Here is a 13,410-nt window from a genome sequence, read left to right as displayed (position 1 = left end):
AGCTGGCACTGCAGGGCAGAGCGAGGTGTCTGCATGTGACACACCACCAGAATCCCCCACATGTGCCCTGACTCACTGCAGGCTTCAGGTACTCCATGCCCTGCATGTGGCCCTACACAACCCCCTGCACCTGTGACATAACCCCCCATCGTGTGTCTTCACCTCTGAGTGGGGGCCTGAGACCCACATTCCCGTGGTCCTATGTGTCACTGTACCTTCATGGGAGGCCCCTGCCTGTGTTCCCCTCGGCCTCAGGCAGCCCTATAACCCCCTCAACCCCAGGGCTTCCCTCAACACCACGGCTGCCCTCAGCCCTGGGGCTTCCCTCGCTCGGCCCATGGCACGTGTCCCAGAGCAGCCCACGGCCCCGCCAGTGTCCCGGTGCCCGGGGAGCGCCCCCTGCAGTCCAAGGTGAGCGCCGCACCCGCTGCCGCCCGCGGCCGGCGGTGCCCAATGGGCAGGAGCGGGGGCGGCGCTGCCGTTCGAATGAGAGCGGCGGGGCCCGCGCACGGGCGGCTCGGGGCTGCTGCGGGGAGATCGGTCCGAGCGGAGCCCCGGCGGCCCCGGTGACGCCGAAGACGGAGGCGATTCCCGGCCACGGTCACGGTACGGGGAGAGCTGAGGCGGGGCGGTTCCCCTGGCGGTGCCGGGGCCGCAGAGCGGGGCTGTGCCACGGGCGGGCGAGCGCGGAACCCTCGGGCCGCCGGGCCCGGCTGTGGCAGCGCCTCCGCCTGGGGCCGAGCCCGGCGGCCCCTTCCCTAAGGCCGGGGCTCCCGCCCGGAGCGTGTCTCGGGCCTGTGGTTCTCTCCGTTTCCCGGGGCTGGGCACAGCCGGAGCCCTCGGCAGCGGCGTTGGGCGGCCGCGCTCCCGGCGCGCTCCTCTGCTGCCCCAGCGCCGCTTGGAGAGACCCTTCTCCGTGTGGCCTTTGCCGGCCGCGCTCGGGGAGCCCCTCCTGCGGCCCTGAGCGGCCTCGGGCGGCCCAGAGGCGGCGGGGAGGACTCCCGGGGCTCTCCCGGACGGCAGCGAGGGGCCCGGCACCCCCCTTGGTCCCGCCGGGGACCCGCAGGTCCGGTCGGTTCCCGGTGGATCCGCGGCCGCGGGGTGAGCGCGGATCGGGGCAGTTTGTCAGGGCTCGGCCGGGATGTGACCCCAGCCAGGCCGGAGGGGGACGCGGCACCGGGGGCCATTCCCTGCGGAGCCCCGGCCTTTGCTGGGCTGGGTCGGGGCCGGGGGCGGGTCGGGGCCGGGGGCTTCAGCGGGTCCCGCACTCAGGCCCGGGCCCGGGCGAGTCCCCTCCCCGCGGCGAGGCCGGAGGTTTGTGCGCCTTTAACGAGCGCGGCCTCGGCGCGGTGACGTGGGGTGGCCCCGGGCCAGGAAGGGGAACCGCCGCCTGCCCGCCCCGCCGAGGAGAAGCTCCACAACTTTTCTTTTGTGCGCGGCCGCCGCTCCCCGGCCCTCTCCGGCCTGCGGGGCTCATGGCGGATTAACTCCAGCGCGCCGACGAGGGCGGTCAGGCCCCGGTAAGGCCCCAACAAAGACTTTGCGCCTCTTCCTTGTTTTGTTTTGTTTTCCCGGGGGCCGGCGCGGAGGAGGGGGAGGGAGGCGGGGGCGGCGGGGCTCACTCGGCCCGGCTCCGCCGCAGCTTTGGGCTCCCGGCCCGGCGCCCGGAGAGCCCCCGCCGTGCTGCGGGTCCCGGGGCCGCGCCGGGCTCGGCACATCCGGGCGCTCGGGCCGGCGGCCGCTCTCCCCCCGCGGGCCCGGCCGGGCGCAGGGCTGCCCTGGATGGCTCAGCCCGCCCGGGCGCTTCCCGCAGCCAGAACCCCGGCCCGGGACAGCCCAGGACAGCCCGGGACAGCCCCGGGCCCGCGGGCGCGTCCCCCCGGCGCCTCGGGAGCGGCGGAGCGCGGGCTTGCGTAACGCCGCGCTGTGACCGGAGCGGCGCGGGCAGAGCGGGGAAGGACAATGCCGCCGCCGCTGTGCCGCCGGCTCCGGGGCTCGCAGCCCGGTGCCCGCCGCCCCCCGGCAGCTGCTGCCTTTGGGGACGAGGCTGGAAGGCGCTCAGGGCCCCTGGCGGGCTCCGCAGGCACTTCCCGCCTGCCATCACGAATGGCACGTCCTCACGGCGGGTCGTGGCGTTGTCTCGGATGCTCCGGGTGGCCGCTGTCGGCAGTGACACACACGGCAGGCTGTGACCGCGGCGGGAGCGGGTCAGCCCTGCCCGTCCGGATCTCACAGCAGGCACCAGAGTGTGTTTGCCGACTGGTTCTGGTCAAACGCAGCTCGACGCTGGTGGCACACTGTTTTCTGTGAGGGTCTGCATCCCGTGCTTTGCCCGGTGCCTTTGGGTGGATTTGTAGGGAGAGGTGGTGGCTGTGCCAGCGGGTGGAGGGACAGTAGTTGCTGAGTGACCCAGCTATGGGGAGCTGAGTTTTAGCCAAAGAGGAGGGAGGACCTCTCCTGCCGAGGATGCCAGGCTTCCCGGCTGGACTGACGGTAGTGGGAGCTGTGTAGTTCCTGAAGCCACCATGACGGGCTGGCTGTTCTGCGCTGAGCGGCTGCAGATCCTGATCAGGCTCCTGGCCCATCGTGGTGAGGGTGTCCGGGTGTGATACAGGGTGAGGAGCCCCCTCATCATCTGGGTGACTTTTTGGCTACCGGCAGTGCCTGCCCCTGGAAGGCTGCCAGGGTGGCAGCGGGGGCAGCCAGCGTGGAGGCAAAGGTCGCTGTGAAGGCGACCTGGCAGCGATCCCAGATCCTGTCAGGGCAGCTCATCCCTGCTCCCACCCAATGCAGCCGTGCCCGGCGAGCTCCCTGTGCCCCCAGCTGGTGGTTCCTTTACCGGCAGCAGTGGGAAGGGGAGCTGGCAGCGCTTCAATGGCTCAGCCACTGCCTTGCCAGGCAAGAAACTCTAGTGACATTTGGAGGTGAGAGGGAGGCAAGAAGGCACAGCAGGAGAATGAGGAGCCCGAGCAGCAGTTTTCCATTGCCCCTTGTCAGGATCCTAACCTGTGGGAGTGGACCTGGCTGCAGCTGAGCATTGCTCCACACTCTCTGCCTGTGGGGAAGCAGAAAGCTGCTGGCTGCTCCCACACAGCTGGCCAGATGTAGGGACACCTCGTCCCTTGGTGGGCACAAATGCCTGATGCTGGGTGCAAGACACTTAGTAACATAATTACTGCACTTTCCCTTTCTTATTGCCCCCCACCTTTGTTGGTGTTTTTAGGTCTGGGCAGTGACCTGACAGGCTGGCCACCATGTCTCTTCACAGCGCAAGAGCTGCTGCTCTCCTTGCTTGGGTAAGTCCTCCCTCTCTGTCAGTGCACAGGTGGAATGTGCTGCTGCCACCACTGGCAGCTTCCAGGCACAATGGTGGGGCTTGTCACAGGAGGGCTTGTGGCTGGGGCAGGTTGTAGGGTGGCCCAGTTCCTACTGTTCTGGGCAGGTGGGTGTTTGCAGGAGAAGCCTTGCTCATCCTTCCTGTTGAGTAACCAGAAATGCTGGACTGGCTTGGTCTGGTTATGGAAACTGTCTGGGACATAGAGCTGAGCCTGAAGCAGGTGGCAGGTGTACTGTGAAGGGGTTGTTGGATCTGTCTCACAAAGCAGTGCTGTGTTCAAGCAAAAACTCCTAGAATGGTTTGGCTTCGAAGGGACTTTCAAGCTCATTCAACTGGAATGCCCTGCCATGGGCAGGGAGACCTCCCACTAGACCAGGTTACTCCAAACCACATCCAGCCTAGCCTTGAACACTTCCAGGGATAGGGCAGCCACAGCTTCTCTGGACAATGTCACAGGGAAGAATTTCTTCCCAAGATCCCATCCAACCCTGCCCTCTGTCAGTGGGAGGCCATTCCCTCTTGTCGTGTTACTCCAGGCCTTTTTCCAAAATCCCTCTCCAGCTCTTTTGGAGCCCCTTTAGGCACTGGCAGGAGCCCTAAGGTCTCCCTGGAGCCTTGTTTTCTGCAGGCTGAAGACCTCCATGTGTCTCAGGCTTTCCAGAGAAGAGGGGCTCCATCAGTATGATAAATGGGAGCTGTGCCAGACTCCCAGATGTGGAGCTGTGGGGATCATGTTCATCTGTTCCCTTGGCAGGGGTGGTTTGAAGGGGTAGATTGACTTTCACAGCCAGACCAGTCTTGCTGTCCCCTGCCAGGACTGGAGCTGGTGGGTGGCACAGCCCAGCGTTGTCTTGATTTCTGCCTTCTGACTGTGCCACCCCATTTCTAGGTGAACAGCACAAAGGTTTGTCCTGATCCCCTCAATGATCTGTCTCAGCTCCAGGACTGTAGTGTCTTCATCAGAATTATCAACAAAACGTGAGTATGGGGAGCCTTGTGCACATTGAAACCACACAGCTGGGTCTGGGCTGCTCCTGGAGCCATGGCCTCAGCCCCCAGGAGCTCAGGGGCCAGTCTCTCCTTGGGCAGGGTGGGAGTGGGGGTCTGGGGGTGTTTATTCTTCCTCTGACATACAAGATGCTGGGATCTCCATCTCCTCTGTGCCACTGCACAGCTGGGATGTGTGTGCAGAGCTGTTGGGTCCCACTGAGCTTCCCAGGGAATGTTTCCCAGGTCAGAGTTCCTGTCATTTGGGACTTGTTATCACATTTGGCACTTAACATCTGGGTTTGCTCCTGGCACTGAAGAAAAGACCTGGATGTTGCTTCCAGGGGCACAGGGGTTCCTGCAGCTGCACAGATTCTTAATTTCTGTTAATGCTGATCTGGTGAGGGAACAGCCCAGCAAAGTTTCCTGACTGGCAGCCTTGGGATCCTGAGGAAGCCTTGTATCTGGAAAGCAGCGTGAAGAATGACAGTTTCTGTCTCACAAAGTGCTTCTGTTGCCTGGGGATGTCAGGCTGCTGCTGACTATTGTGTGGTCAGGAATGAGCCTGTTTGCTCTGTCCTGGGACCTGAGGTGACTGGGCAGGGTGGGAGGAATACCTCCTTCAGGAATTGTGTTTGTTGCCTGGGAGCAAGGGACAACTAAAATGTACAGGCCATAATGGGCATCAGAGGTGGGGTGAAGCCTGGTGGTTAAGGAGCTGGCAAAACAACTTGAGAGGGTGTGAGGCTTCCACACATTGCTTTGAAACCCTTCCGGTGGGAGGCTCTCTGGGAGCCTGTCTGCCATGATTACCTCCTGTGCAGGGTAGGGAGAGCCTGCCTGGAGCAGGGATCTGCCTGCAGTGGGTGGGGAGGAAGGAGCTGCCTGCAGCACAGATATATTTAGTCAGACGTGGATAATCTCCTGGGCCTGTGCTCTAGCTGGGATTAGTGGGGATCCCGGTGGCCTGTGCTCTCTACAGAGGTCTGGCCATTGCTTGATCGAGTGGGATGGAGGCAGGGCAGTTGCCACAGCAGCCAGCTGATCTGAGGAGCTCCCAGTGGCACTGGGGGAAGTCCGTGAGGAGGAGCAAATCGTCATGGCAGCCCCTGTTCCAGGCCAGGTTCCTGTTTGTGGCACCTTGGGAGTGGGAGACAGTACTGAAGCAGTGCTCATCAGGCATGGTTGCTGTGGGTTTTTTGGGCATGCTGTTTCTGAGCTGCAGGTGGGTTCAGTGACCCTTGTGGGTCCCTTCCAGCTCAGGATATTCCATGAACTGGTGGCTACTCAGGAAGAGTGTGGTCACAAATAAGTGCAGGAGGGAGCTTCAGCCTCTCCAAAATCCAGCCAGAAAAGCCCAAGGCTCCATGCGTGGACTGGCTCCTGTAGTGCTTCCCAGCCCGTGGGGCCATCACAAGCTCCCTGTGCTGTGCTGGATGCCGAGGCTGGCAGGAGAGAAGGAAGCAGTGCCGGGGAGGTGTTGGCTTCCCAGCTCCAGCTGCTCTCCCAGCAGGGAGATTCCGGGGGATTCCACTCCCGTGCATGGTGGGTTGGCCCTAGCTCTGCTGACCGTGGTGTGGGGGTGGAAGGCAGAGCAGTGCCCCAGAGCCAGCCCCTGGCTCAGAGAACACTGCTGCTGCACCAAACTCAGCCTTGGGCTAATCCATCCAGAAAGAGTTAACGCAAACCCTGCACTCTTCCAGCCACGGGAGCAAGGAGGGGGAGTCTGTGCTGGAGCAGCCGCTGCCAGAGAGGATCACCTTCATCCATGGCTTCCTGCAGAGTAAGACCCTCCGCGGGTGCTGGGGAAAGCCACTGCCCCTGCTCAGTGCCCCTGACCTCTGGGGGAGTCTGATCTCCTGTCTGCAGCTTCCCCCTCCAGAAAGTGATCCCCCCCCCTACACCCCCACCCCCTGCCAGCAGCTTTCCCACAGCAGCCTGTGGAAGGGAAAGCTTCCTGATGGGAAACTTGCAGATGGAAATCCCTGCCAGAGCCTGGGTTCAGAGCAAAGGAGATCTGGGGTGTGAAGGGCAGGGTGGCAGTGACTGCTCTGGTGATGCTGCCTTGGAGCAGCTTTCCTGGTTGTGTACCTGGACTCAAGCTCTTTAAATCCCAGTGGAAAACCTTTACCCAGACAGAAATCCTGGGAGGGGAAATGTGAAGTATCTCCCACTCTAGTTTGGCCTTTCTTGGAGGGAAGACACCATATCCCATCCTCCAGAGATGGAACTCTCTGTTTGGGCTGAGGTTGGAGGGGAGTTGCCAAGGTGGAGAGGCTGGGATTTTGGGTGGGGTTCCAGGGAGAGGAATAAAAGTTGGTCAGATTTAAAGGCCAAGGCTGAGCACTGGGATCTCAGCTCTGGAGCCCACCCTGCCCCATGTCCCTTCTCCCTGGGGATGCATTACAGTGCCCTCCTGGCCATGAGTGTCACCTCAGGGGAGGCAGCGTGCCCAGTGGCTCCTGTGTGATGGGGAATTCTGTTTCATGTTGCAGAGCACTGCAGGCACAAATTGGCTGCAGAAAACCTGGTCTCTGCACAGAAGCTCCTGGATGGAGAGGAGCTGGCACTGGCCAAGGTAACTGCATGGCATGTTTTACTCCCAGGCAGCACCAATGTGCTTGTGACTGGCCTGGGGTTAGTGATGGTTTTCCTGCCTTGCTGCAGGTGGCCGTGCTGCTCCTGTATCACACCTCTGTGAGTTCCAAGAATCCTGGGGACTGCAATGAATTTGACTACAAGACCCAGGTAATCCCTTTGGGGTTCCTCCTTTGGATCTGGGGTGCAGGGGGAAGCAGCAGTGCCTTTGATGGGAGGTGCTCTGAGACTTGCCCTCCTGAGTCCCATTTAAAGACAGTGTGGAGTGGGCACTGTGGTGCTCCTGGGGGTTTTGGGCTATCAAAAGTTTGTGGTGGCAAGTGTGGGCAGCAGCAGCACAGGGAGGCAGGGAGCTGTCCACTGCCCCATGCCTGCTGTGCTACTGCCTGTGACCTGCAGCAGAGCCACTAACTCTGCAGCTCCTCCAACACAGGTTGAATTGGCATCCATCCTCAAGTTTGTGCTGGATAATGAGGAGTGCCTGAATGAGAATCTGGAGCCATTTCTGCAGGGGAAAGGTATGTGCTGGGCTCTGACTTTGTGTCCCATTTGTGCTGCTGTAGATGCCCAGCCATAAAGGCAGCTGTGCCCCCTGAATGCCCTCAGCTACAAAACTGTGCCCTGTAAACTCCAAGAGTAAGGCTGCCTTAGAGCTGCTGGCTCTTCCTACTCAGCAGTACCTCAGCCTTTCCCTGGAGGAGTGGAGCAGGTGGGATGCTGGCAGTTTTGTTGGGAGCAGAGCTGCTGGGGAAGGACTGTGGTGCATGAGGGATGGGGGGATGTAAGGCAGGTGTATGGCTTCCTTAGTAGGGCTGTTCCATCCCTGCTGGAATCTGTGGTTCCTGTACCCCTGAGATTTCAGCTGCCCAGCCTCTTAGATATTAAAGATCACGTCCTTCTTCGTCCTTTTTATTTCCAGCAGAGCCATCCTTGCCCAGTGCATCCAGCAGCAGCTCTGAGGAGCATTCCTCACTGCTCTCTCTCCTGCACAAGCAAGAGGTGCGTTTCCTGGAGCTGCAGAGGATCGCCTCCTTCCCCAGCACCAGGTACGTGCCCTGGCTGCCAGGGAAAATGAGAAAAGAGGGGAGTGGGTAGGGCAGCTTTTGGGACCTGCAGATGTAGCCAGGCTGACTCCCTGGAGTGCCCTCTTCTGCCTTGATGCTGTCCTGCTGTACATTGCTCAGGCATGATGTGGGGATGGATGGTGGGGGTGAGCTTGAGCTCTAGCTCCTTTTAGAATCATGGAATCATTCAGGTTGGAAAAGCCCTCTCAGACCATAAAGTCCAGCTGTGGCCCCGGCACTGCCAAAGCCACCACTAAATCATGTCTTCATGTGTCACATCTGCATGTTTTTTTTAAATCCCTTCAAACATGGGAACTCCACCAGTGCAATGGGTAGCCTATGCCATGGCTGGACAACCCTTTCAGAGAAGGAATTTTCCCAATATCCAGCCTTAACGTCTCCTGGCACAACCTGAGACCATTTCCTCTTGTCCTATCCCTTGTTACGTGGGGACAGAGACCAACACTCAACTGGTCCTATCCTCCTTTCAGGGAGTTGTAGAGATTGAGAAGGTGCCCCTGAGCCTCCTTTTTTCCAGTCTGAGCCCCCTGCCCCCAGTTCCCTCAGCTGCTCCTCATCAGACTCATGCTCCAGACCTTTCCCCACCTCTGTTTCCCTTCTCTGGACACACTCCAGCACCTCCATGTCTTTCTTGTGAGGGGTCCAGGACTAAACCTAGGATTGGAGGTGTCTCACCAGTGCCCAGCACAGGGGGTTGGTCACTGCTTCAACCCTGTAGGGTCACACTGTGGGTGACACAAGTGGGGATGTCCTTGGCCACCTGGGCATGCTGGTGGTGGTTTTTGCCCAGCACTTAGAGGTTAGCGTTAGTCAGGCAAGAGGAGGAGCATGGCCTTTCTGCTCAAGTGATGTGGCATCAAACTTATTTCTGTAGACCAAAATAAGTTTTTCTTTTTTTCTTCATATATATCCATAGCTCTCCAGACTGTTACTGTATAGTTATATAGTTCCTATCTGTCTCCAGTATTTTTCCTACCCTGATAGAAAGACAAAACACATTCCAAAATCCCTATCCTAATCTTGGTTCTTTTGGGAACCAAGGATGTGCCGCCCTCCCAAGACACTTTCCCATAAGGAACTAGCAAAAGAGAGGCTTCAGAAGAGGGTTGAACCAGCAGGGGGAGGAACTGATGCCTTTAAAATCTAGGAACAAAACAACACACCTAGAAAACAATTTTCATATAGACGACAATATAAAAGCTAGTCTTTAATTGGAGGCATCTGAGGGCATTTTTCTATATTTGCCCCTTGGAGGCCTCCAACTAAAGACCAGCTTTTATATTACCTCCTTTATTGTAATTATCTCATGTGTGTGTTGTTTTATTCCTAGATTTTTGAGGCTGCAGTTCCTCGGGGAGGCAGGCAGGAGAACCTGCCCCAGAGATGGGGGAGCAGAGTGGGTCTGGCTGAGTGGGGCCTGCTGGCTCTGGATAATCCAGGTGTGTGTGTGTCTCCCTGCAGCCTGCCCAGTACTCCGTCCTCGCCCATGGGGGACATCATGCAGACCCCCCAGTTCCAGCTGCGGCGGCTGAAGGAGCAGCTGGCTTTTGAGAGAGAGAACCGGGAAGAGCTGGAGGTGGAGGTGGCACAGAGTCAGAAGCTCGTCATGGAGAAGGGTCAGTCACTAGCAGGATGTCCTGGGGTGCAGGGAGGGGTCAGTGGGGCAGAGATCTCCCCTTGTTTCTCTGACTTCTCTGTTGTGACCCCACCACAACTCTGCTCATGCGTGGTCCCTCCTGCCAGGCCGCAAGTGCGACTCCAGCTTCCTTCTTCCGTCTTGTGTTCCCTTAAACATCCTGGGCAGCAAAAGCCATGACTGAAGCAACACCTCTGCTGAGCAGCAGTGCTGGTAGCCTGGCTCTTTGATCTCCTGCTGCAGAGGGTTTCTGTGCAGAAATGCTCTTGTGGGGGCTTCAGGTGAGAAAAGTTGATAACGGGTCCTTTCTTGCCCCCCTCCCCAGATGCTCAGATCACCACGATGCAGCAGCGGATGGATCGCTTGGCAAAGCTCAATGAGAAGCAAGCTGAAGATCAGCTGGAGCCCAGAGAAATAGAGGAGCTGAGGGAGAAGAATGAGAGGTAATCCTCCAGGAACACCCACTCCTTCCTCCTAGGTGGGACCTTGTCACTCCCACATCCCCAGACCCTGTGTTGTCTGTCTCTTCCCTGGCAGTGCATGAAACAGGAGAAAGCAAACCTTCTTCTTGTTCCTGTGCCACTGTGCCCTGGGGAGGAGACAGCAGGCACAGAATCAACAAAGTCTCTGGGTTGGAAGGGACCTTAAAGCTCATTCAGCTGGAATGCTCTGCCGTGGGCAGGGACGCCTTCCACTAGACCGGGTTGCTCCCAGCCCCGTCCAACCTGGCCTTGAACACTTCTAGGGATGGGGCAGCCAGAGCTTCTCTAGACAGCTTGTGCCAGGGCCTCACCACCCTCTCAAGGAAGAATTTCTGCCCAATATCTGATCTAACCCTGTCCTCTGTCAGTGGGAGGCCATTCCCTCTTGTCCTGTCGCTCCAGACTCTTGTCCAAAGTCTCTCCCCAGCTGTCTTGGAGCCTCTTTAGGTATTGGAAGGTGCTCTAAGGTGTCCCTGGAGCCCTCTCTACTCCAGGCTGAACACCCCCAGGTTTCTCCCAGCCTATCTTCAGAGCAGAGTGGCTCCAGCAGCCCTTGGAGCATCTCCTCTGGACTTGCTCCAGCACTTCCACATCCTTGTGATACTGGGGTCCCCAGAGCTGGAGGCAGCTCTGCAGGTGAGGTCCCACCAGAGCAGAGCAGAATCTCCTCCTCCCTTGCTGCCCACGCTTTGGGATCAGCCCAGGACATGGCTGTGCCACCATCATGCTGCCTGTGCCCTCAGGGCAGGTATGGCCTGCATCCCATTTTTATTGCAGTGGGCAGGGATCCAGTCCCAAACCATGCAGCCTGTTCTAACAGCCCACTCTTGACCCAAATCCTGCATGGGAGCAGCTATTCCTGTTATATGAAAAGGGTGTACTGTTCATGTGGGTCCCACCTGGCCTGGAAAAGGGGGAGCTTTCAGGGTGATCCTGGAATTCCTGACTCCAGCCCCTTTCCCAGGCCTTTTCTTTGATCTCATGTACTGGGCTTCATCACACACTTGAAATCACCAGTCACACTGTGTCCTCTGTCCCTGTGCCATTGTTTACTCAGGAAGGCTGCCCAACCTCCACTGGAAGTGCCATGTCTTTTTTGTCCTGTCCTCACTTATTTCCCTTTGCAGGGGGGTGGTTGAGTCCCACAGCTGCCTCTGCTCTCAGTTTGGAGCAGTTGGGCTTCTGCAAAGCACAAACATTGTTTATCTCTACTCTGCTTTGCCACCTGTTGGGGCCCAGTTCTAGTGCTGGCTTGATGGTAGAGTCACAGCAAGGCATGGAGGTCCCTTGGAACCTTTAGTTTCCTTGGCAATATCCAGCAGCACTGATCCCTGGTGATATCCTTGCCAGCTGCCAGTATGCAGCCCCTCCTTCACCACCTCCTTTCCCACAGCCTGGTGGGGCGCCTGCACGAGGCCTTCAGGCAGTGCCAGGACCTGAGGACTGAAAAAGCCCAGATGGACCGAAAAATCAACCAGCTCTCCGAGGAGAATGGGGATCTTTCCTTCAAGGTATGGGGTGCAGTGTCCTCTCCATGTCTCCATAGCCTGGTTGGTTGTGATGGAACCCGGGGGGGGGAACTGATGGCAGTGCCGGATGCTGGGATGTTTATGGTTCCACTAATGTGATCTTTGACCCAGCGGCCAAGCCTGCCTTGGGCTCTGGATCCTGATCCAAATCGGAACTGTGATGGGGGAATGGGGACTGGGTGGAGCTGCCTGCATGTGGTGAGCACCCAGAACCCAGGATGGCCATGTGTGCTGCAGCTCTTGGGAATGGGGAGTAGGCAGAACTTTGGGCAGCGAAGGCACACTGACTCTCTTCTGGACTGGATGGATTTTCCCTTGGCAGCTGCGGGAGATTGCCAGCAATATGGTCCAGCTGCAGCGAGCCCTGAACGAGCTCTCGGAGGAGCACAACAGTGCCATGGCACAGTCGCAGGAAAAGCAGCAACAGCTGGAGAAGGAGCTGCATGCTGCCCTGCAGGATAAGGTGAGGGGGCCTGGGGAGTGGTGGGTGCCCCCCTGTAGCCCCCCAGCTGGGGACATGCCAAGCAGGGGGGCAAGCAGGGTGCTGCAGCCAGGAGCCTCCTGCCCATCTGTGCCAGCACACGGGGAGGAGGTGTGAACTGTCAGCTCTTGTGGGAAGCCTCTCCCTGTTCCTAGGAAGGGTTCCCTGTGGTAGGACAGGCTGCTGTCCTCGCAGTGGGGAGAGACAAAGCTGCTGGAAAAGCATGGTGTCAGTACTGAGTGGGTGACTGTTCCTCTCCTTGGTTGTTGGCTTTTGTCTTGCACCATGCTCAGTCCCATTTCTGTCCCCAGAAATGCTCAGAAGAGAAAATTGAGATTCTACAGGGAAAGATTTCTATGCTGGAGGAGCAGCTGGCCAAGCTGGAGGAGAGCAGCACCCAGGAGAAGGGAGAAGTCATGGGGGACATTTTGAAGGTACATTGGGGCTCCTGCAACAAGGGCTTGGATGGTAAACTCATGCAGTTGGAGAGAGCAGCAGGTGCCAGGAGATGCATGCCAAAGCCATGTGGGGCAGAGCCTGCTGCTCTCTGCTGCTGGATAGGAGATGTGGGACTGAGGACTCTGGGAGAGCCCCTTTTGGGCTGAATTTGCAAATACTGCTCCCAGGGAGCTGGTGGCTTCCCCAGCCTCCCACAACATGAATTGGTTCTGAAGGGAGCATCTCCTGCCTGGTGAGAAGGTGTTTGGTCCAAGGCAGCAGAGTGGCACAAGGCTGATGGGAAAGCAAGGTGCACTGGGGGTGTGATGGGGGGCAAGGCAGGCACTGGGAAGCTCCCAGTGGGATGCAGCACGTGGGGCTTTGGTGAGCATGTTGGCTACAGCTTGAGGAACACTGAGGGGGTGCACATTTTGTCTTGTAGTAGTCTGATCTTGGCTTGGCATCAGGTACCCTCTAAGCCCCACTATCACTCCCCTTCCCAGCAGGACAGGGGAGAGAAAAACAAGATGGAAAAGTGCTAGTAGGTTGGGATAAGGGAATTTACTAAAGCAAAAAAGGAAAAGTGAAAGTTTGTGTGCATAAGCAAAGAGAAAAGGTAATCTTGACTTCCCATCAGCAAGTGATGTTTAGATACTTTCTGGGAAGCAGGGCTTCAGCACGTGGAGTGGTTGCTCCAGAAGGCAAACACTAAAACAGTGAATGCCCCCCGTTCCTCCTACATCCCTTAGCTTTTACATCTGAGCTGATATCATATGGTGCGGACTATGCTTTTGGTTAATTTGGTTCACTTGGCCTCATTGTGTCTGCTCCCAGGAT

General features: G+C 58.4%; 1 protein-coding gene across 4 annotated transcripts in view; it reads left to right on the top strand.

The window, feature by feature from the left end:
* NUMA1 (nuclear mitotic apparatus protein 1) overlaps positions 1-13,410 on the top strand; it is a 40,166-nt gene that overhangs the window by 18,637 nt on the left and 8,119 nt on the right. The window contains exons 1-13 of one of the 4 annotated variants that reach the window (XM_083884615.1): positions 516-606; positions 3,224-3,296; positions 4,227-4,315; positions 6,028-6,107; positions 6,820-6,902; positions 6,992-7,072; positions 7,356-7,440; positions 7,842-7,968; positions 9,469-9,623; positions 9,969-10,086; positions 11,519-11,636; positions 11,977-12,117; positions 12,447-12,569. In XM_083884615.1, coding sequence (XP_083740741.1) covers positions 3,255-3,296; positions 4,227-4,315; positions 6,028-6,107; positions 6,820-6,902; positions 6,992-7,072; positions 7,356-7,440; positions 7,842-7,968; positions 9,469-9,623; positions 9,969-10,086; positions 11,519-11,636; positions 11,977-12,117; positions 12,447-12,569 — 1,242 coding nt within the window. In that variant the 5' untranslated portion in view covers positions 516-606; positions 3,224-3,254. Of the gene's footprint in view, positions 1-515; positions 607-1,371; positions 1,521-3,223; positions 3,297-4,226; positions 4,316-6,027; positions 6,108-6,819; positions 6,903-6,991; positions 7,073-7,355; positions 7,441-7,841; positions 7,969-9,468; positions 9,624-9,968; positions 10,087-11,518; positions 11,637-11,976; positions 12,118-12,446; positions 12,570-13,410 lie in introns of those variants that run through there. The other 3 variants (XM_083884614.1, XM_083884616.1, XM_083884613.1) reach the window with 3 other exon arrangements.

The sequence above is a fragment of the Zosterops lateralis genome (genome assembly GCF_965231275.1).
Source record: "Zosterops lateralis genome assembly, chromosome: 2".
In the NCBI taxonomy this organism is placed as follows: Eukaryota; Metazoa; Chordata; class Aves; order Passeriformes; family Zosteropidae; genus Zosterops; species Zosterops lateralis.
This window is presented reverse-complemented; position numbering and strand designations above follow the sequence as displayed.